Source organism: Enhydra lutris, unplaced genomic scaffold (assembly GCF_002288905.1).
Source record: "Enhydra lutris kenyoni isolate GAN:26980312 unplaced genomic scaffold, ASM228890v2 scaffoldscaffold28, whole genome shotgun sequence".
Lineage (NCBI taxonomy): Eukaryota > Metazoa > Chordata > Mammalia > Carnivora > Mustelidae > Enhydra > Enhydra lutris.
In genome coordinates this window covers 437,625-459,636 of record NW_019154112.1, presented here as the reverse complement: position 1 = coordinate 459,636, position 22,012 = coordinate 437,625, and the positions used below count along the sequence as shown (strand labels likewise).

Below are 22,012 nucleotides of genomic sequence, written 5' to 3'. Positions count from 1 at the left end.
TGGAGCACAGAAAGGTTAAGTACCTTGCACAAGATCACACAGCTATAATGGTAGAGCTAGGATTCAACACCCAGGTTGATATGATTCACAGAGCAGACAGCTCTTCACTGCTTGGAGCTAAATTTAGTGTCTCCCTGGGCTTGTCTCCCAGCCTCTAGCCCTCCCCAGCCTCTCTTTCAGTGGCCCCAAATCCCTATCCCTGCCTGGTCAATGTTTTAGCTACCCAGACAAGGTTTCCTTTTCCCCCTGACCTCTAAGTGTGGCAGGTTGTCATCCTCCTCCCTGAAGTCCCTGTTCTTCTCAGAGTCCTGGAATGCCAGGTCCCAGCCCCACTGGCCTTGGGACCTCCATGTTTGGGCCACAGTTTCACTCACCTTCTCCATACCATACAGTAGGCTGACCATTGTTGCCACCACAGTGAGGGTGATCAGCACAATGGCCCAGTCCCAGACAGAGCTCTTCTCCTGAGGCTTCGGGCCTGAGGAACAGAGAGGAACAGGGATCAAGGCAGGTGGGACTTCAACCCTCAGCTCTCCACTGCCCTCCATGACTTTCCATCTTTCCTTCTGTGACTCCTATGTCTACGCAGCCCAAAGACCACAGCTCTCTGTGGAGTTCTTTCCTATCATCTTGAGAGCAGAATCTCAATGGAAGGGGTTTTAAGGGCTTCCATCCAAGCCACAGCCACCTCTTTCCTGACACCTGTGGATTGTGTGTCTGTTGGTCTCTAAACTCCTCACTGACATCCACATATCTCTGTCTTTCTGAACCTTCCTCTAGTATCTCTGGCTCTATTGTCTATGTGTCTCTCATCTGCAACGTGTCTGCTATGAGGATGGCCAGGCAGGCCTCTCTCCTTCTTCTGAACCCCAGTCCTTTCCACCACCTGATCAAGGGGAGCTAGAGCCTGTTGTCCTGTTTTCCTTCCCCTCATTTCCTGCCCTCAGCTACCTGGGGAGAGGCTGCTCATGCCTCCCCTGCTGGGAATGGAGGGGGAACAGGATCCTTGGAAGGAATGCTTCTTGCACCAGAAAGATCAGGCCATGAGGAAGGAAGTTGGAAACTTTTTAAGGAAGCAGTCAGGTAACAGACTGCTGTTGGTATGACCAGAAGCTCAAGCAGGACCAAAACCCCTTTAAGAATTGTAGACATCCTTAGACATACTCAAAACACAGTTGAAAGCAGGCACTAATGCCTGTTCCTACACTCTTCTCCAAGAGCCAGGGCTGGCTGTAAAAGAATAGGCCCAACCGCCATCTTTACTGGTAAGTGGCCCAGTGCAAATAAGAGCACCTTACTGGTCTGGAGGCTGAATTCAGGGCATGTGGTGGCCGCTTTAGCCACTATGGGAGTGGAAACTCCTGAAACAGCAATGCTGGGCATGGAAGGCCAGGCAGAGTGGAAGCAGTTCCAGGGGCTACTGTGAGGGAGACAGACAGATCCTAGGAGGGCAGAGGGAAAACATGGCCAGAAGAGATCAGAGTGAGAGCAGAAGAAATTACGCCCAGTGTACCCTCGGTCAAAATCCTAGCAAGTTGTTGGTATAAGTTAATGAACTGACTCTATAATAATGAAGACTGAGAATAGCCAAGAAATCTTAAAGCAAAACAAAGGTAGAAGACTTATCCTACCAGATCTTGAAACTTGGTACAAAACTGGTCATTAAGTGCTGTGGCACTGACATAAGAATATATACAGAATAACAGAATAGAGTCCAGAAATAGATCTCCACATATATGCTTGCTTGACTTTCAGTAAAGGTACTCACACAATTCAATGGCGGGCAGAGAGGGAGAGTCTTCGAAATAAATGGTCTGGGACAACTGGTTATTCACAAGGGGAAAAATGAACCAACCTCTACCTCACTCCATAAACAGAAATTAATCAAAGACAGATCATAAGCTTAAATTTCAGAGCCTAAATAATAAAGCTTCCAGTAGGACATATAAGAGAATACTTTTTTTACTTTGACGTTGGGAGAAAAAAAAAAAAAAAAGTCCTGGGCAGGATACAAAAAACACTAACTACAAGAAAAGAACTTTGTAAATTAAAAAAGCAGAAGGGGGGCCTTTGTAGAGTCACCAAGGCCAGGGCACTGCTTCAGTTGAGGTTCTGGGGAACTGTTGACTTACTCCCTGCCCCAAGCCCCAGGCCAAGCTAAAGAGCCCTTCAGAGATGGATTGAGCAACAGATATATGACTGAGACACTAAGACTGTTACTGCAGTGCTCCCAGAAATGGTCATAGTGGAAGTCTGAGCACTACTGGGAAAACCCCAGAAGTTGAAGAACCTGTTGAGAAACTCACAAAGATGGTACAGAGACTGTCAGACTGTCAGAGATCTCCCCAGAGACAGTGGGGAGCCTGGAGGAGATCTCCCCAGAGATGGTGGGGAGACCAGCAGAGACAGTGAGGAGACCAGCAGAGATCTACTCAGAAATAGGAGACTGGCAGAGGTATCTTCAAGAGTTTGAGGGACTCTCAGAGGTAGTCAGGATGCCTCCAGATACTGTGTTTCCTGATGAGCTCAGCTGAGCTGTTGGAAGAAGAAAAATAAATGAGGTTAGAAGAGTCGGCCATGTCCCTGGGTTCAGAGCCCACATCTTCACCCCAACACCCCTTTTTAGTGGTTGGTGTTCCTGCAGGCCCAGGAACAGCACCAGTGCAGCATCCATGGTGCCTGCCAGTGTGCGCCTTTCCAGATCCATCTCCTGGCTCTTTAAAGGCTGATTACAAGTCTCAGGAGAGCCATGTGTGTCGGGGCCTCCATCAACCCCAGGATCTCCATCCCCAGGGAGAGGTCACCAAGCTGTTCTCAGGGGATTAACCTGTCCCAGCTTGATCCCAGGAAACACTGGGGGAGGGGAAGAGTGAGCAAGAGAGGCTGAGGACTCCCCTACCTGGCCCTTTAGGCTCTTCCCAGACTTGGGACCAATCTCCCATGCTCAAGTCAATCTCCAGCCCAGACCTTCCTCAAAGGGAGGGTGTCCTATCCCAGAGTCCTCTTGCTCCTAGGAGTACAACCATCAGGGGTAAGGATACATGGGTCCCTTGAGGAAGCAGAATTTGGGAGCTGGATGGAGGTGGAGGATGTCGGGACCTGGGGCCTGCTCAGGGCAGGGTAAACACCTGAGCCATCTCTCACCTCACTGGTTGTGGCCCACAAAGCTTTCCATTCTTTCAGCAGAGATGGGGCAAGGGGCAAAGAGGAGCACTAGGGAAGACATGAGTCATGTTCTGGAACAGTGCAATGCAGGAGTTCAGAACCTAGCTCTGAAGCCAGACTGTTTTGAATCCACTACTCCCAACCTGTGCAATCTCAGGAAAGTCATGTGATCTAAGTCATTTCTTCACCCCTAAAATGGCGTGAGCTGGTACGTACTTCACAGGGTCGTTACCAGCACTAAAGGAAATAATGGTTCAAATGTTCCTAGCAAACAGCAGTGTCAGCCACAACTATATAGAGTTGGGGGAACCAGCTGGGAAAGACATAGGGTGCCCCCACTCTCCTCTTAAGAAGACTCAGATGCCCCAATGCATCTGCCTGTGCTCCTGCCTCCTACCCCCTGCTCGTACCTCTGGTGCCCGCTGATCTTTCTGTCCATTTATTCTTTCCATTCTTCTCTGCCTGCTCTCTTGTGCAAGTCTGGGGGTCCTTGGATGCCTCACTTTATTTATCCTTATGGTGTAGACAGTGTCTCCCTCCATCTCTCCATTTCCTTGCTTTTGCTTTTGGCTTCTCTCCTTGAGTCTGCCCAGTGGTCTCACTGCTTCCATCCCTCTGTGCTTGGGCCCACTGGTCTTCCAGGGAGGAGGGAGATAATACACAGGCATGCAAGTAGGAAGACAAAGGGCATGTGCTTTTGTGTGTTCTGGGGGCTTATTTGACCAGTGTGTCAATCTGTTGAGCTTGTCCCTATGTCTGGCATATGAAGGGGTGGGTTCTAATCTCTCTGCTGCAAACCTGTGATGTGACCTTAGTGAGTCATATGCCCTCTCTGGGCCTTGGTTTCCTAATTTGTAATGAAAGATGGTAAACTAGTTGGGCTCCAAACTCTCCCTCCATATCTGTCCTTGTTTTCGTCATTCAGAATGCCTGCGTATATAGCTGTGGATTGGGAGGATGAGTGTTCATAAAGCAGGGGGTGGGAGGATATTTGATGAAACTTGTGTTTCCATCTGAGTAGATGTTTTAGAACAATCGAAACAAAACATTCAAAGATGAAGGTTCCCCCTTACCCAGATTTCTCATCTAGAAAGCCGCTGTGCCTCGGGGAGCAGGATACCTGGATTTGGAAAGAAACTTGGGTGTAATCTACCCCTCCCTTTTGGGCCCACATTCCTGAGCCCTTTCGTGGCATGAATGATGGAAATTAATTGCAGTTAATCATTAATCTGTAAAGAGCAAGGAGAGGCCCAGGCTTGGGTGGGGCCCAGACACTTAGAGAGGGACACCTCCTTAACTTCCCTCTCTGTAGGACTGGGCACCCTCCCCAAGTCTCCAGATACAGGGAAAGGGGGGCACAGGATTGAGGAAAGGGAACCACTTTCTATTTTCCTCAACAACCCACTGAATGGCCCTCTCCTGTGTCCTCAAGCCTTATTGGGGAAACTGGAAAATCCAGTTACCCAGCTTTCCTCTCCCATTTTCCCCCAAACACCTGGGCTTAAGGATTGAGTGGAGTGTAGAAAGGCAGGCCTGGTAAGGAGAGGCCAGCCAGAGCTTCAGACAACTCTTCCATCAGGGAAGCAAGAAGCAAGGTGGCCACAATGGGGGCCAGGATGCCCTTCTTTCTCTTCCTGACTCTCCTGGGCAGCTCACAGGGAACAGGTGAGGGCGGGATGGCTTGAGGCCTGGGTGCTCATGGCAGGAAGAGGCCAAAGAGGAGGGTGAGAGGGACAGGGCACCCAGTTCTGAGCTCTCGGTCTGGGGCTGAACCCCTGCATCGATAGGTTCTGAAAGGCCATTGTCAGGGAAGAGGAACGGGGGGTAGGGGGTGTAGGGGAAGGGGTACGTGTGTCTCTGAGGGAATATGGCCCTAATTACTGGGCCCTAAACTCTGTTTTTGGATCCCTAGGGTCAGGAATGATTTTACAGCTGAAGCTGAAGGACTCCTTTCTAGCAAATTTCTCCTATGACTCCAGCTTCCTGGAATTGCTCGAAAAGGTAGTTCTTTGGGAGGGGAGAGAGGGCTGCATGACCTCAAAGTGTATTTCTGACTCATTGTGGGCCTCTCTGCTGATGTTTGGCCACCACCAAGGGATGAGTGGGAGCCATTTTACACCTTTCCCTCTAACCTTTTCTCTCCCCCAGCTCTGCTTCCTCCTCCATCTCCCATCAGGGACCAATGTCACCCTCCGTCATGCAGGATCCCCACTCCACGTCATCTGCAAAGTCTGAGAATAGTCGAAACCTGTGTACCTCCCTTGGCCCAGGCATTTGGCCACCAAGGTACAAAAGGGATGCCCTAACCCTGCTGAGGGGCAGTAAATGTAAATTCAATGACCTGCCTTTGTGTGTTCATGAGCAGAGGTCCAGCAGGAAAACAGAATTGGGAGCGCCTGGATGGCTCAGTTGATTAAGTGATTGCCTTCAGCTCAGGTCATGATCCCGGGGTCCTGGGGTTGAGTCCCACATGGGGCTTCCTGCTCAGCAGGGAGTCTGCTTCTCTCTCTCCCTCTGCCCACCACTCTCCCTGCTTGAGTGCATGCTCTCTGTCAAATAAATAAATAAAATCTAAAAAAAAAGAAAGAAAGAAAGAAAACAGAATTGGGACACCAAAGTCTCTGACTCTCCCCCTTATTAAGCAGAGAGTTCCAGGACGGACATCCTGTCCCTCAACACCAGTGTAAAAGGCCTAGAAAGAATCTGGGGAATTAACTGTTTCGGGACACACACACCACACTCATATATACCCATGTGCGTGAACTAACACTTCAAGCTGAGATCCTCATAACACCTAGAAATAAAGCAAAGAAGCCTGTATGGAGTTCTTTTTTTTTTTTTTTTTTAAGATTTTATTTATTTATTTGACAGAGATCACAAGTAGGCAGAGAGGCAGGCAGAGAGAGAGGAGGAAGCAGGCTCCCTGCTGATTGGCTAGGGTGGTCTTCTCCCCACGGTCCTTGGACCCTTCTAGGGCTTCTGTTGTCTTCCACGCATCTTCCGTGGACCCATCTGGGGCTCCTGTGGTCTTCCCCACATCTTCTGTGGGCCTTTCTGGGGCTCTCGTGGTCTTCCCCCTGGCTAGGGTGGTCTTCGCATGTTCTTTGGACCCCTCTAGGGCTCTTGTGGTCTTCCCCACATCTTCTGTGGACCCTTCTGGGGCTTTTGTGGACTTCTGTCCATGGTCCTTGGGCCCTTCCAGGGCTCCTGTGGTCTTCCCTGCATCTTCTGTGGGCATTTCTGGTGCTCTCATGCTCTTCCCACTGGCTAGGGTGATCTTCTCCCCACGGTCCTTGGACCCTTCTTGGGCTCCTGTGGTCTTCCGCACATTTTCCGTGGTTCTTTCTATGGCTCTTTTGGTCTTCCCGTTGTCTAGGGTGGTCTTCTCTCCATGGTCCTTGGACCCTCCCAGGGCTCCTGTGGTCTTTCCCGCATCTTCCGTGGGCCTTTCTGGGGCTCTCGTGGTCTTCCCACTTGCTAGGGTCGTCTTCTCCCCATGGTCCTTGGACCCTTCCAGGGCTCCTGTGGTCTTCCCCACATCTTCCGTGGGCCTTTCTGGGGCTTTCGTGGTCTTCCCACTGTCTAGGGTGGTCTTCTCCCCATGGTCCTTGGACCCTTCCAGGAGTCCTGTGGTCTTCCCCGCATCATCCGTGGGCCTTTCTGGGGCTCTCGTGGTCTTCCCACTGGCTATGGTGGTCTTCTCCCTATGGTTTTTGGACCCTTCTCGGGCTCCTCTGGTCTTCCCCACATTTTCCGTGGACCCTTCTGGGGCTCTTGTGGTCTTCCCACTAGCTAGGGTGGTCTTCTCCCCACCTTCATTTGACCCTTCTAGGGCTTCTGTGGTCTTCCACGCATCTTCCGTGGACCCTTCTGGCGCTCTTGTGGTCTTTCTCTTGGCTAGGGTGGTCTTCTCCACTTGGGTCTTGGACCCTTCCAAGGCTCCTGTGGTCTTCCCCACATCAGCTGTGGACCCTTCTGAGGCTCTCGTGGTCTTCCTGCTCGATGGAGTGCTGCTCTCTCCATGTTTCTTGGTGTTTTCTTGGGTTGATGTGATTGTCTTATCAGTTGATTTAGTCCCTTCTCCATGTTTTGTAGACTCTGCTGGAACTCCTGTGTTCTTCCTATAAAGAAATGTGACCCCTCTTCCATGTTCCAGTGAGTTTTCTAGTGATCTTGTGATATGTATATGAGCTGATGTGGTTCTATGTCCCCCTTCTCTAAGTGTTGCTCGCAGTGGTGTGTTATTCTCAGTGGCTAATGTACTCCTCTTTATGGGTTCTGTCGTCTTCATCTCAGTCTGGCCTACAGGAACTGTAGTTCTGGAACTAGGAGATATTTTGTGATCCTCAGCTCTTTTTGACCTTTCTGTGTTTCTTTTAATCTCATATGATACCTTTGTGGTTGTTTTGCTTTTGCCTGAGGAGTAATTAGGTATTTCATTGCTCTCTGGACTGACCAAGTTGTGGACAGGACTTATGATCTTGTGTGAAGCAGTGCTTTTACTGTTTAAAGTAATGTTGATGTTTCTTGAAGGTGTTACAGTTTTATGTTGGTTTCCTGTACCCATTTTCTGTATGTTGGGCTTACGGCAAGCTGTTTTGTTCCTGGGTGCTGGGACTGTATCTTTTGTACCAGACAGTCCTTTATGTGTGTTAGTAGAGTCAGTAGTATTAAGAGAGCGTACATTCTGGACATTTGGGTCTTTTCCTTGATTGCTGGGGTTTTTCCCAGAAGTAGGAGGAACAATATGATGACTTGTAGAGTTTTGGGAATTACCTGTAGGTTTGTAACTTGGTTTGAAATTGTGTGTAGTATTGCAATGACGTTTTAGCTTATGGGTTTCTGTAGATTTAGTGATGTCTAGGAGGCTGTGGCCTGAATGAAGAGAAGTATGATCAGAGGGTGTACTATAAACAAGGCCTGAAGTAGAAGGAATCATATGATCAGGTGCTGGGGATTCACCAGTTTTCTGAAATCTTTGAATAGCACCTGTGAAGGTAGAGAGCCAAATAAGAAACTTCCATTATGTTCTTCTTTGCTTCTCTGTCCACTTCTGTCTCTAGGGATCCCTTTATTGTCCTAGATATATCTCCCCAGCCAGTATTCCCAGAATGCTATGATATATAATTCCCACTCTCTCCTTTAGTCTCTGGACCTTTGTTCAGGTTGTGCCTTCAGCAAGAATGTCACCATACCTCTTTTCCTCATCAACTCTTCAGTTCTCAGCTTCAGACCTTGCTGGCTTTATAGCATCTTTCCAGATCCTTCCAAACAGATAAGATCTAGCTTCATCTTAGTGCTCCAAAAATTATTTGTTAATACCCTTTCCTGCTACCTTCAACTTGACATTAGTTATTTGTGTGCCTGTCAATTTCTACCTCTTGCCCTGCCCATCAAATCATAAGATTTTGAGATCAGATATCGACTGGAACTTTGTTCCACAAATGCTCCTTTAGAGTTTATATACTTATGGAGTACAGTTCCATTTCCATGACAGAATTGAGAGGAAAGGGAACAAATATCAGAATCTCCATCTTTCCATAACATTCGAGCTCCATCTCAAATGTAACTATGTGAGAGACTGAAGTAAGATTTCTGGCAGAACTTCCCATAGGGGTTAATAAGTAGACACAGATGATGAATGAAAGGTAAGAAGAGGAATGGAGGGTGGATAGAGGAGGGAGATGGGAAACCTTCATTTTGGTGTTCAAATTTGGTCTGGATGCAGAGAAGTAGATGAGATGACTCAATCCTTATGGTTCCCCACTGACTCCCCCACCCCTTCACACACCTAAAGTCATCTGGGATAGATGAAGGTCTCCTTCCTTAAAGAAAAGGGTATCTGGTTGGGGGTCCTGAGAGTGAATGAGGCAGCTGAATTCTGAAAGGGACTGACCATGTTTAAGGACAGGGTGTGAGAGAAAAAACCTCTATCAATGAGCAGATATGGGCCTTAATTACATAGAAAAACAACTAATGGGGACAGAGGGGACGTCTCTGATAACTAGCTAGGAGATCGTCAAAGAGTGAGAGATAGTGTTGTTACATAATTGAGATTTCCAGTCTCTGTTAACTCAAGGCGGCAACCAGAACCTGGACCCATTTCCAATCTTAGAAAAGCACAGTCCACCCACCTCCCTGCTTCCAATGAGAGCAGAGGGCTGGGGAACTCTTTGAAAGAAATAGGGTGGGAAAAGAAGGGGGTGAGGATACTAGAGAAGCCCAAGTCTCTGAAGGGATTAGAGGTTAGGGAGCGAAAGCAGGGCTGAATTTTCAGGCCCTCGCTCCATTATGTTAGTTCCATTCTTTGATTCCCTCAGGAGCAATCCCAATGATAGCTGCTGTTCACTGGCCACATTCTCTAGGCCAAGAGCTCAGGTGGTTGCCTCATAGACATCTCTTTCTGTATTTTCTTCTAGGATGACTGATCTCATAGCCCCCCCAAAAGGTGCCTTAGAAAACTGTCAGCCTCCCTATCTTACAGCCAAGAAACTTAAGTTTCCAGTTTCAACCTGGAGGAATGGTGACTTGCACACAATCTAACAGCAATGGCCATGGCCAACCTTTCTTGCACACGTAGTATGAGACAGGTGGGTCTTATGAATGAGGACATGTATTAGCTCATTTACTTCTCACAATAGCCCTTTGAAGTTGAGAACTATTCACTATTCTCTCCTTTTTACAGATGAGAAAACAAAGTTCAGAGAGGTTAAGTAATCTCCCCAAGGACACTCCCCAAGTAAGAAGTTGAGCCAGAGTTTGAACACACATTCTGGGTTCCCAGGCCCAGGCTCCTACTTGTTAAGACTACATTACACAAACTATAGGTCAGTCCAGCTGTTAGGAAAGAAATAACACTGGCATTTGTGGAAACCCTAAAGAATGCTGTCTCTACATTTGTTTATTTAATCTTCACCACAAACCTGTGAGACAAGTATATGATCTTACTATTTTATAGGTAAGGAAAGGAAATTCAAAGAGATTAAATAATTGGCAAAGTCAGGCTTCTTACTATACCCCAGATGATTTTTTTTTTAATTTTTAATTTTTTTAAAGAGAGAATGGGGGGGGGCAGAGGAAGAAAGAGAATATGAATCAGACTCCACACTCAGCACGTGGCTTGACACAGGGCTCAATCTCACAACCCTGCAATTATGACCTGAGCTGAAATCAAGAGTCGGAAACTTAACTGACTGAGCCACCCACGAATCCCTATGCCAGATGCTTTTAAATGTGATATGGGCTGAATAAATATACAGAGTGAAGAAATGAGCAGCAGCAGCACAGTGGAAAATTCCACTGGCCTTAAAGAATCAGAGGACAGGATCAGAATTCAGGCTTTGTCCCTCACCAGCTTTGCATCCTTGCTTAGGTTACTTAAATGTTCAGAAGCTCCACATCCTCAACTATAAATAACAATGATGTCAACTGCAAAAGCTTGAGCATAAAAGATTTTTTAAAAGAGTTTGTTGAATCCAAATTGTAGTCTGAAACAGTCTCATATTTTGCCCTGTTCTCCTGGAGTAAGCGGAGTCTGAGAGTGGCCTTCTGCAGCCACTGCTGTCTCTCCTGACCAACCTACTCCATATACCTCTGAGGCTTGCCCTAACCACCTCTTCCGAAGGGCAGGCTGCATTCCTGGGCCACTTCCCCTTTCTGTGTTTTATCAAGATGACACTCATTATTCTCTAGTATATAATGAGTACTTCCCACAATGGCAGGGATTTTTATTTGTTTTATTCATTATTAGGTCCCCAGCCTAGAGGAAGCACTTTATACATATTTGTTGAATGGGTGATTAACAGAATATTTTAAGACTGATGAAAACTCTTCAGGAGCAGTGCCAACAACCTTTGCTTATGCACATTAAGTAAAAAAGCAAACATAGCTGTGACCTTCAAAGGTTGGAAAACCAAAGGGTAATTTCTGTCATGTGAAATAATTGAGCCCCTGAGATGTATGTTTTTTTTTTTAAGATTTTATTAATTTATTTGAGAGAGAGTGAGAGACAGCACAAGCAGAGGGAGAGGGAGAAGCAGGATCACCACTGAGCAGGGAGTGCAATATGGGGCTCAATCCCAGGACCCTGAGATCATGACCAGAGCCAAAGGCACACACTTAACCAACTGAGGTCCCTTGAGCCCCTGAGATGTTAAAAGAAGTCCTCAGCACACCAGTTCTGGGATACTGGCTGTCATTTAACCCCAAGGGCCACATAATCAATAGCTAGACTCAGATAACTGCATCTTAGAATCCCAGATCTACATCACCAAATTGTGGAGCCGTCAATGGTAAAATCTGGAGTCAGACTCAAAGAATTCCTTGATTCTGAGTTCACCCATGAGGCAAGTCAGTGACTAACACCACCCCCCTTCACCAGCCTTGAGATGACCATCTCTTCTCCCCAGTAAATCTACCATTGGTAGCAGTTTTATTTCCCTAGGAACTTGTCACCATGAGATATTTATTTCCCTGACTACAATAATGGCCTGAAAGTAAATTTTTTGGTCACTGATAGGCAAAGAGGAAATTCTGGCCTTAGCACAAGGCACTGGAGGTGGATGCTCAGCCTGGATTAAAGAATGAAAACAAATCCCACAACATCAAAACTATGTGCAATTCCAAAGGTTTATTCAATCTGTTTCATTTTCTTATTTGAAAAGAAGGTGGACATCCTGCTAGGTGACTCATGATGCAGGGTAGCTGTTAGAGCAGCCTCACCCAAAAGAGCATATCTGGTGTTTTTTGGTGTCCTGCCCCTAGAAAATGGCTTACTCCATTTGTAGTAATATGGGTAAATGCTTGAAATGTCTATAGAACATAAGCTCGATATGTGACCTAAAACTGAAAGTAAAAAGACTAAAGAGAAATATACTCAAATGGTTGCCTAGGTAGGTAACTGGGGAGTATTAGGAGAGATTTTATTTTTCTTCCTCATTTTTTCAATTTTCCAGTTTCTATAATGAGCATATATTATTTCTGTCATATAAATTAAATCAAATAACATTTATTATAGGAAAACATCCTTTTTAGATTCTCTCCACGACCCCAGCCCCACTTGTGCTGCCCTAATTTAATCTAGTTTCTGCACCTCTGGTTCTATGGCTACATGACACAGACTCTTAGTTTCCAAGATCCAGTTATCTGAGCCTGGGTATTGACTAGTCCTATGGATAAATGATGGGGGAGAAGGGCTAGAACTGTGGGCTAAAGATCTTCATCCTCCCCGGTCATCACTCTTCCCTCTCTACCCTAGCTTCACTCCCTGCTGGACAGAGTCATGTGCCCAGCCAGATCCATATTTCAGCTCCAACCTTACCCCATCCCAACCTTATCCCAGTCTCAAGCCCTCCCCACCTGTCATCCACTTGTTCTTCTCTATAGGATCTGAGTGTCCACTTCCCTGGTCCTTCCCTCAGCCTTCCCCTCCATGCCACCCAGGCAAGTTCTAATGGCCATCTCCCCAGACAACACACACAGAGCCCAGAGTATTCTGTTCTAGAATTTGGATCTCAAGTCTGCCCTGCACCTCTCTGTGTCCTAGAGCAAATCTCCCTCAAAAGCGAATGTATATGGAGTTAATTCATGACTCATGCCCTTTTGCTCTGTACCTACAAATTCCTCTTCCTGGGCAGCCGCGCAACAGAAGGTGGTGGAGAGCAGCAGGTGGGAGAGCAGCCTTTACACTTGTGTTGGACAGGAAGGCAAAGAGAAGAGACTGGAGATTGGGAGGCTGAGGAGGGCCCTGATGCCTCTGTCCCCAGACCGTCAATGTAGACAGAATGACATCAAGTCAGGGCACAAACAGAATGCACCGCTGAGACCTAGCAGAGGCAGCTTGAAGATTCCTCAGCCCCTTCCCTTACCATCTACCATACACTTGATCCCCTCACCCCCAGCCCTTCTGGGCCCAACATGACCTGAGCTCAGGGAAGAAGAAACTTCCTCCAATATCACCCTCAGCCAAATACTATTAGAAGGAGAAGCTTCTACCCATCCTGCCCCAAATACTGTCTGGAGCATCCAGACTCACAATTTTCTGGGCCCTGGTTTATGATCATTAACATCATTGCCATGGATAACCCTATCCAGTATACAGAGAGTCCTTCCAAATCTACTTGTGTATGTCTGCCTTATGAAGACCTTCCTTCAAATCACCCAGGTCCCCTCCAAACTGCCTTTGTGTTTGGCCTCTCTATGTCCTGGGGTCAGTCACAGAGCTCTTTCTTAACTAAGTGAACTAATTTGGTGATTTCACTTTAACTTATGGTTCTGTTTTGCTCATTAAACTTTTCCATATACATTTTCTCACCAAATCCTGGAATATTTCCCAACTATAACATGGAGAGACGAAAACATACACATACCTTATCAAGTTGTTATAAGGATTAAACAAGTAAACGTGGATGAAGTGCACACACCAGTACCTAGCACATAGTAAGTGCTCAGTAAGCATCGTCTATTGGTATCAGCCAGATGTGGGGAAGTCTAGACTAGTTAAATGGGCCAGACTCCAGAGTAGAACTGAGGTCAGCATAATACAGGGCTTTTGGAAGAGAAATGCACCCCATGCCTCCTTAGGGAAGCAGGCAATGTGGAGTGTCAGAATCCCTGTTTGCTACCCTCTAGCTGCATGACTTTGGACAAGTCCCTTTACCTCTCTGGGTCACACTCTTCTCACTATAAAGTAGGATATTATTAACCACCTTAGGGGATGTGAGGAGATAAAATGAGATGAAGTACTGTGAGCACCTGTAAGTTCCTTGCACAGAGCAGATGCTCAGCAAATGTCAGGTCCCCACTGCTGTCCCAGCCTGTACGGTGTCTTTATATAAACTGGAAGAAGCCCCCCTCTGGGTGGATGCAGCCTTGCAGGCTGTGTCTTGAGAAACAAAGCACAGGCTGGATTTCATCTCCTACCTGCCCATTAGCCAACAAACTTGAGCAGTGAACATTCTGGGCAACTTTTGCAACAAACCTGTACCCACACCCCTTCCCCTTCCACACACATCCACCTGCTATCCATTTCTTTGATTGGTCATTCAACCCTATAAGTGTTAAGAAACAATCCCTCTCTGTCTTTTGTCTCCCTGTGTTATGGTAACCCCTTTGCCTGTGAGGGCATCTTACCTGCCTCCCAAGAAGCTAGAAGGACGAGGAGGCAGCACTGGAGACCAAAGGTGGAGCGGATGCAGTGGACTGGCTGCGCCATGTCGGAGTTGGACAGCTGCTTGGAGCCATGGGCTGGGGTCTCCTCAGCTTATATGGGTCCATATTTGACGTCATGGGGGCTGGGGCCCCTCAGGCCTAAACCTTAAACAAATGGAACCACCCCACCCCACAGGGGTGCCCTGATAACAGGAGACCGCAACTGCCGCGTCATGGAGCCAGGCCCTGGGTGTCTGCCGAATGGGTGGGATCTGAGAAAAGGAACACAGAGGGGGCAGACTCCAGACCCAGCCCCAGCAGAGGGAAGGGGGACTGGGTGGGGTGGCTTCCAGGGCTCTGGGGAGGTAGGGAGCAAATGGCTAGACTCTGGAAGGACTGAGCTCTGATGGGTGGAGTGGAGAGGGAGATGATTGGGTCATCAGGTTATGGGAAGAGATCTAAATTCTGGTTCTTCTCCAGCTTCACATTTGCCTTCCTGCCTCTCTCACGTCAGCCCTGCTTTCCACACCCCTTACTCACACATGGTCACTCTTTTTGCCCTGGGTGGAGCCATCCATGCATATCAGGTGAAAGAGCAAAGAGGAAAACCCTCACATGGCCCACCATGGCAGAGACAGGTGCTTCCAGATGTCCAGAGATGACACAACAAGATGCAGAGACAATAGGGGCAGTGACAGGGACAAGTGACAAGACAGATACAGAAGCCCAGAACCTGACCTCACACACCTCACCAGGGATGCAGAATACAGAGGCTGAGATTTGTCTTTGGTGGAGATGCTTGGTTTACAGGGGCTCTGCCTTCACCCCATACCTCCCCTCCTCTCCCATATCAGCCCAGCGACCATCTCTTTGCCCCCCCTTATAGAAACGCAGACATCTCATTTCTAGGATCTCCTAGAGTCTCCATCTTTCCTTTCTCCTGATTTCTTGCCTAGAGCAAGCATTAGTTCAAAAGATTGTCAAAATTCATTCACTGGACTCCCAAATGACCGTGTCTGCAGCTGGAGTTGCAGTGGGGAACAAACTACCAAGGTCAATGAGAGAGAAAGCCATGAATCCAGGTGTCGACGTCACCACCCCACTATGACTCACTTGATCTGCTCCCAGTGGGCCTCCTCTCATGGAAAGTAGGCACCCTGTAGGTGAGGTCTTTGCCTTGACCTCTGCTGCTTCCCCATCACCTGAGACAGCACCTGGAACACAGTAGACAATCAGTAAGCACATACTACTGGGCTGTATGGAGTGGGTACCTGGGCCACCTAATGAGTTTCTGCAGGAAGTAGAGATGGCAGAGAGAGTGGAGAAGGTCAAGATCTAAAGGGCCAGGGCCTCAGGGCAGTGGGGCTCATGGGAGGACCAGTAGACTGGACATGTGGATTTCTCTCATCTCATCTCTTGATATGACTTGTCCCTAAGCCCTAGGCAGGGCTGGAATGATTGAGAAGAGGAGAACAGGCCAACTGCTCATTTATGAAATTAATGGGAGTTAGATGAGGCTCCATGGAGTCAGGCTAAAGACTGACTTGTCAGAACTAAGTGGCCTGACTCCCAGGCAATGCACCCTAGAAGATGGGGGAACAAAGTCAGCAGCAGATCGTCCACTGCAACTCCATCTGGACTCAGAGTGACTGACAACCCCCTTTTCCACTAGTCCCCAACCTCACCCTTTCCCCCAGGGATCCAGACCTCTACAAAAGTGGTTCTCCACAGAGAGGGACAGTTTTACTCCCCCAACAAATGTCTGGCAAAACCCGGAGATATTCTTGTCACAACTTGGAGGGGTACTACTAGCATCTAGGGGATAGAGGCCAGAGAGGCTGCTCAACATAATGTTACTGCATAGGACAGTCCCCCCAACAAGGAATCAAGAGAAAGGAAAGATGGAGACTCCAGGAGATCCTAGAACAAAGAATTCTCCAGACCAGTATGTCAGTATGTCAGTGCTGAGATTATTTTGGCTGGGTAAATAAACATCCTCCCTTCTCTTTTAGCAGCCACAACTTACCCCAGAGGATCCATAGATCTGGGTTAGAGGAATTGGGGGGGTTAGAGGCTCAAGTTGATTTCTTACTGTGAGTAGAGGATGCTGTGCTAGAGGCTGAGGGGCCAGTCACAAAACAACCCTACTAGCTTCTAATGTTTGAGCATTTATTATGTACCAAAGACTGTGCTAAGCACCTTACCTTGTTATAACCTATGAGGTTAACAATGCCAGCCTCACTTTTACTAATGAAAATAAACAACCTCAGATCAGGGAAGTGACTTGCCCAAGGTCACACACCTGGTAAATAGGAGACCAGAATCAGGCAGGGCCTGCCCTATGGTAAAACCCATGTGCTTTGACAAATACACAGTGGCTAGGAGACAAGTGAAGGGGCTAGTGTTTTATTTAGCAGGAATTGTGTCCTTCATCCACTCAGTGTGGTCTAAGGGGACATTACAGAGCAGTGTTCCTCACCTGTGAGGAGAAACTGGTGAGACAGTGAGAGAATTTGGGTCTTGGGAGGGAAGGAGCCAGCCCAAAGGGGCTCCATATGAAAGGAGCTGTGAAGGGAGAATCCCCCATCCTAAGCCAGGGAGGCCCAAAGTGTCCTTAACTAATGAGCTTCTCTGTGGAAGAGGGTAGAATAGGAAGAAAGGGTGAGGGGTAAAAGTTCCAACCATCCAGGCCTAGATTCCATGAAGTCTGGAAGACCCCTGGAGACCATGGAGCTCTGGTCCTTCCTTCTGCAGATGAGAAAACGGCATCAGAGAACTTAAGTGCCAGATGGCAGGCTGGTGGCAGGACCAGGACTGGAATCTCGGCCTCCCACTTGGTGACTGACCATGGATTTCCCCTTACAATGCTGGTGGAGGAGACCTGGATGGGTCAGTAGCCCAAGGAATCTGCTGTAGGAAATGGTCCCAGCTAGCTGAATGGGAAGCTGAGTCTGGGAATGAGTCTCTTTTGGAGAGGAAGAAGGAAGGCCCAAGGGGGAGGAATACTCAGCTATCCTGGCCCCATCCCTTCATTTGACAGGGTAGCACTGGCTGCTGTCCTCATGGTGGCAGTTGTAAGAACTCCCAGAACCACAACCACACTCCACACTCATTTCTTTCTGGAACCAACAGACCTGTGAGATGAGGGATGGATAGTTTGGGTTAACTGAGGGCCCCCGGAACCTGCTGTCCAGTCCTCAGCTCTCCCCAAAGACTGCTGTCTCTTTTTGACAGCTCAGGTTCTCAGCATTCCTTTTCAAGCAAAACAATAATAGTGATCAATAAGGCTAATTTAGTAAGCACTTACCAATCCCAAGCACTTAAGTGTTTTACACATATAGTTCATTCTCCAACAGCCCTTTGAAATGGATGCTATCATTTTACCCAGCATTTTACCCAGCATTCATTTATCAAATGAGGGCTACACCTCATCTATAAAATGAGGGGTCATAATAGCACCTATATCAACAGGTACATGGGTATGTATATAGTCCCTGGCATATAATAAATGCTATTTAAGTATTAGTTATTATTATTAATGAGAAATCTGGAGCACAGAAAGGTTAAGTACCTTGCACAAGATCACACAGCTATAATGGTAGAGCTAGGATTCAACACCCAGGTTGATATGATTCACAGAGCAGACAGCTCTTCACTGCTTGGAGCTAAATTTAGTGTCTCCCTGGGCTTGTCTCCCAGCCTCTAGCCCTCCCCAGCCTCTCTTTCAGTGGCCCCAAATCCCTATCCCTGCCTGGTCAATGTTTTAGCTACCCAGACAAGGTTTCCTTTTCCCCCTGACCTCTAAGTGTGGCAGGTTGTCATCCTCCTCCCTGAAGTCCCTGTTCTTCTCAGAGTCCTGGAATGCCAGGTCCCAGCCCCACTGGCCTTGGGACCTCCATGTTTGGGCCACAGTTTCACTCACCTTCTCCATACCATACAGTAGGCTGACCATTGTTGCCACCACAGTGAGGGTGATCAGCACAATGGCCCAGTCCCAGACAGAGCTCTTCTCCTGAGGCTTCGGGCCTGAGGAACAGAGAGGAACAGGGATCAAGGCAGGTGGGACTTCAACCCTCAGCTCTCCACTGCCCTCCATGACTTTCCATCTTTCCTTCTGTGACTCCTATGTCTACGCAGCCCAAAGACCACAGCTCTCTGTGGAGTTCTTTCCTATCATCTTGAGAGCAGAATCTCAATGGAAGGGGTTTTAAGGGCTTCCATCCAAGCCACAGCCACCTCTTTCCTGACACCTGTGGATTGTGTGTCTGTTGGTCTCTAAACTCCTCACTGACATCCACATATCTCTGTCTTTCTGAACCTTCCTCTAGTATCTCTGGCTCTATTGTCTATGTGTCTCTCATCTGCAACGTGTCTGCTATGAGGATGGCCAGGCAGGCCTCTCTCCTTCTTCTGAACCCCAGTCCTTTCCACCACCTGATCAAGGGGAGCTAGAGCCTGTTGTCCTGTTTTCCTTCCCCTCATTTCCTGCCCTCAGCTACCTGGGGAGAGGCTGCTCATGCCTCCCCTGCTGGGAATGGAGGGGGAACAGGATCCTTGGAAGGAATGCTTCTTGCACCAGAAAGATCAGGCCATGAGGAAGGAAGTTGGAAACTTTTTAAGGAAGCAGTCAGGTAACAGACTGCTGTTGGTATGACCAGAAGCTCAAGCAGGACCAAAACCCCTTTAAGAATTGTAGACATCCTTAGACATACTCAAAACACAGTTGAAAGCAGGCACTAATGCCTGTTCCTACACTCTTCTCCAAGAGCCAGGGCTGGCTGTAAAAGAATAGGCCCAACCGCCATCTTTACTGGTAAGTGGCCCAGTGCAAATAAGAGCACCTTACTGGTCTGGAGGCTGAATTCAGGGCATGTGGTGGCCGCTTTAGCCACTATGGGAGTGGAAACTCCTGAAACAGCAATGCTGGGCATGGAAGGCCAGGCAGAGTGGAAGCAGTTCCAGGGGCTACTGTGAGGGAGACAGACAGATCCTAGGAGGGCAGAGGGAAAACATGGCCAGAAGAGATCAGAGTGAGAGCAGAAGAAATTACGCCCAGTGTACCCTCGGTCAAAATCCTAGCAAGTTGTTGGTATAAGTTAATGAACTGACTCTATAATAATGAAGACTGAGAATAGCCAAGAAATCTTAAAGCAAAACAAAGGTAGAAGACTTATCCTACCAGATCTTGAAACTTGGTACAAAACTGGTCATTAAGTGCTGTGGCACTGACATAAGAATATATACAGAATAACAGAATAGAGTCCAGAAATAGATCTCCACATATATGCTTGCTTGACTTTCAGTAAAGGTACTCACACAATTCAATGGCGGGCAGAGAGGGAGAGTCTTCGAAATAAATGGTCTGGGACAACTGGTTATTCACAAGGGGAAAAATGAACCAACCTCTACCTCACTCCATAAACAGAAATTAATCAAAGACAGATCATAAGCTTAAATTTCAGAGCCTAAATAATAAAGCTTCCAGTAGGACATATAAGAGAATACTTTTTTTACTTTGACGTTGGGAGAAAAAAAAAAAAAAAAGTCCTGGGCAGGATACAAAAAACACTAACTACAAGAAAAGAACTTTGTAAATTAAAAAAGCAGAAGGGGGGCCTTTGTAGAGTCACCAAGGCCAGGGCACTGCTTCAGTTGAGGTTCTGGGGAACTGTTGACTTACTCCCTGCCCCAAGCCCCAGGCCAAGCTAAAGAGCCCTTCAGAGATGGATTGAGCAACAGATATATGACTGAGACACTAAGACTGTTACTGCAGTGCTCCCAGAAATGGTCATAGTGGAAGTCTGAGCACTACTGGGAAAACCCCAGAAGTTGAAGAACCTGTTGAGAAACTCACAAAGATGGTACAGAGACTGTCAGACTGTCAGAGATCTCCCCAGAGACAGTGGGGAGCCTGGAGGAGATCTCCCCAGAGATGGTGGGGAGACCAGCAGAGACAGTGAGGAGACCAGCAGAGATCTACTCAGAAATAGGAGACTGGCAGAGGTATCTTCAAGAGTTTGAGGGACTCTCAGAGGTAGTCAGGATGCCTCCAGATACTGTGTTTCCTGATGAGCTCAGCTGAGCTGTTGGAAGAAGAAAAATAAATGAGGTTAGAAGAGTCGGCCATGTCCCTGGGTTCAGAGCCCACATCTTCACCCCAACACCCCTTTTTAGTGGTTGGTGTTCCTGCAGGCCCAGGAACAGCACCAGTGCAGCATCCATGGTGCCTGCCAGTGTGCGCCTTTCCAGATCCATCTCCTGGCTCTTTAAAGGCTGATTACAAGTCTCAGGAGAGCCATGTGTGTCGGGGCCTCCATCAACCCCAGGATCTCCATCCCCAGGGAGAGGTCACCAAGCTGTTCTCAGGGGATTAACCTGTCCCAGCTTGATCCCAGGAAACACTGGGGGAGGGGAAGAGTGAGCAAGAGAGGCTGAGGACTCCCCTACCTGGCCCTTTAGGCTCTTCCCAGACTTGGGACCAATCTCCCATGCTCAAGTCAATCTCCAGCCCAGACCTTCCTCAAAGGGAGGGTGTCCTATCCCAGAGTCCTCTTGCTCCTAGGAGTACAACCATCAGGGGTAAGGATACATGGGTCCCTTGAGGAAGCAGAATTTGGGAGCTGGATGGAGGTGGAGGATGTCGGGACCTGGGGCCTGCTCAGGGCAGGGTAAACACCTGAGCCATCTCTCACCTCACTGGTTGTGGCCCACAAAGCTTTCCATTCTTTCAGCAGAGATGGGGCAAGGGGCAAAGAGGAGCACTAGGGAAGACATGAGTCATGTTCTGGAACAGTGCAATGCAGGAGTTCAGAACCTAGCTCTGAAGCCAGACTGTTTTGAATCCACTACTCCCAACCTGTGCAATCTCAGGAAAGTCATGTGATCTAAGTCATTTCTTCACCCCTAAAATGGCGTGAGCTGGTACGTACTTCACAGGGTCGTTACCAGCACTAAAGGAAATAATGGTTCAAATGTTCCTAGCAAACAGCAGTGTCAGCCACAACTATATAGAGTTGGGGGAACCAGCTGGGAAAGACATAGGGTGCCCCCACTCTCCTCTTAAGAAGACTCAGATGCCCCAATGCATCTGCCTGTGCTCCTGCCTCCTACCCCCTGCTCGTACCTCTGGTGCCCGCTGATCTTTCTGTCCATTTATTCTTTCCATTCTTCTCTGCCTGCTCTCTTGTGCAAGTCTGGGGGTCCTTGGATGCCTCACTTTATTTATCCTTATGGTGTAGACAGTGTCTCCCTCCATCTCTCCATTTCCTTGCTTTTGCTTTTGGCTTCTCTCCTTGAGTCTGCCCAGTGGTCTCACTGCTTCCATCCCTCTGTGCTTGGGCCCACTGGTCTTCCAGGGAGGAGGGAGATAATACACAGGCATGCAAGTAGGAAGACAAAGGGCATGTGCTTTTGTGTGTTCTGGGGGCTTATTTGACCAGTGTGTCAATCTGTTGAGCTTGTCCCTATGTCTGGCATATGAAGGGGTGGGTTCTAATCTCTCTGCTGCAAACCTGTGATGTGACCTTAGTGAGTCATATGCCCTCTCTGGGCCTTGGTTTCCTAATTTGTAATGAAAGATGGTAAACTAGTTGGGCTCCAAACTCTCCCTCCATATCTGTCCTTGTTTTCGTCATTCAGAATGCCTGCGTATATAGCTGTGGATTGGGAGGATGAGTGTTCATAAAGCAGGGGGTGGGAG

The 22,012-nt window shown here is 47.9% G+C and overlaps 1 protein-coding gene across 1 annotated transcript; it reads left to right on the top strand.

The window, feature by feature from the left end:
• The first annotated feature begins 4,529 nt into the window (after positions 1-4,529).
• LOC111152506 (surfactant-associated protein 2-like) lies at positions 4,530-5,502 on the top strand. Its single transcript, XM_022510982.1, has 3 exons — positions 4,530-4,830; positions 5,078-5,166; positions 5,314-5,502. The coding sequence occupies exons 1-3, from the start codon at positions 4,770-4,772 to the stop codon at positions 5,398-5,400; spliced, it is 237 nt and encodes a 78-aa protein (XP_022366690.1). The 5' UTR covers positions 4,530-4,769; the 3' UTR covers positions 5,401-5,502.
• The last annotated feature ends 16,510 nt before the right edge of the window (positions 5,503-22,012 follow it).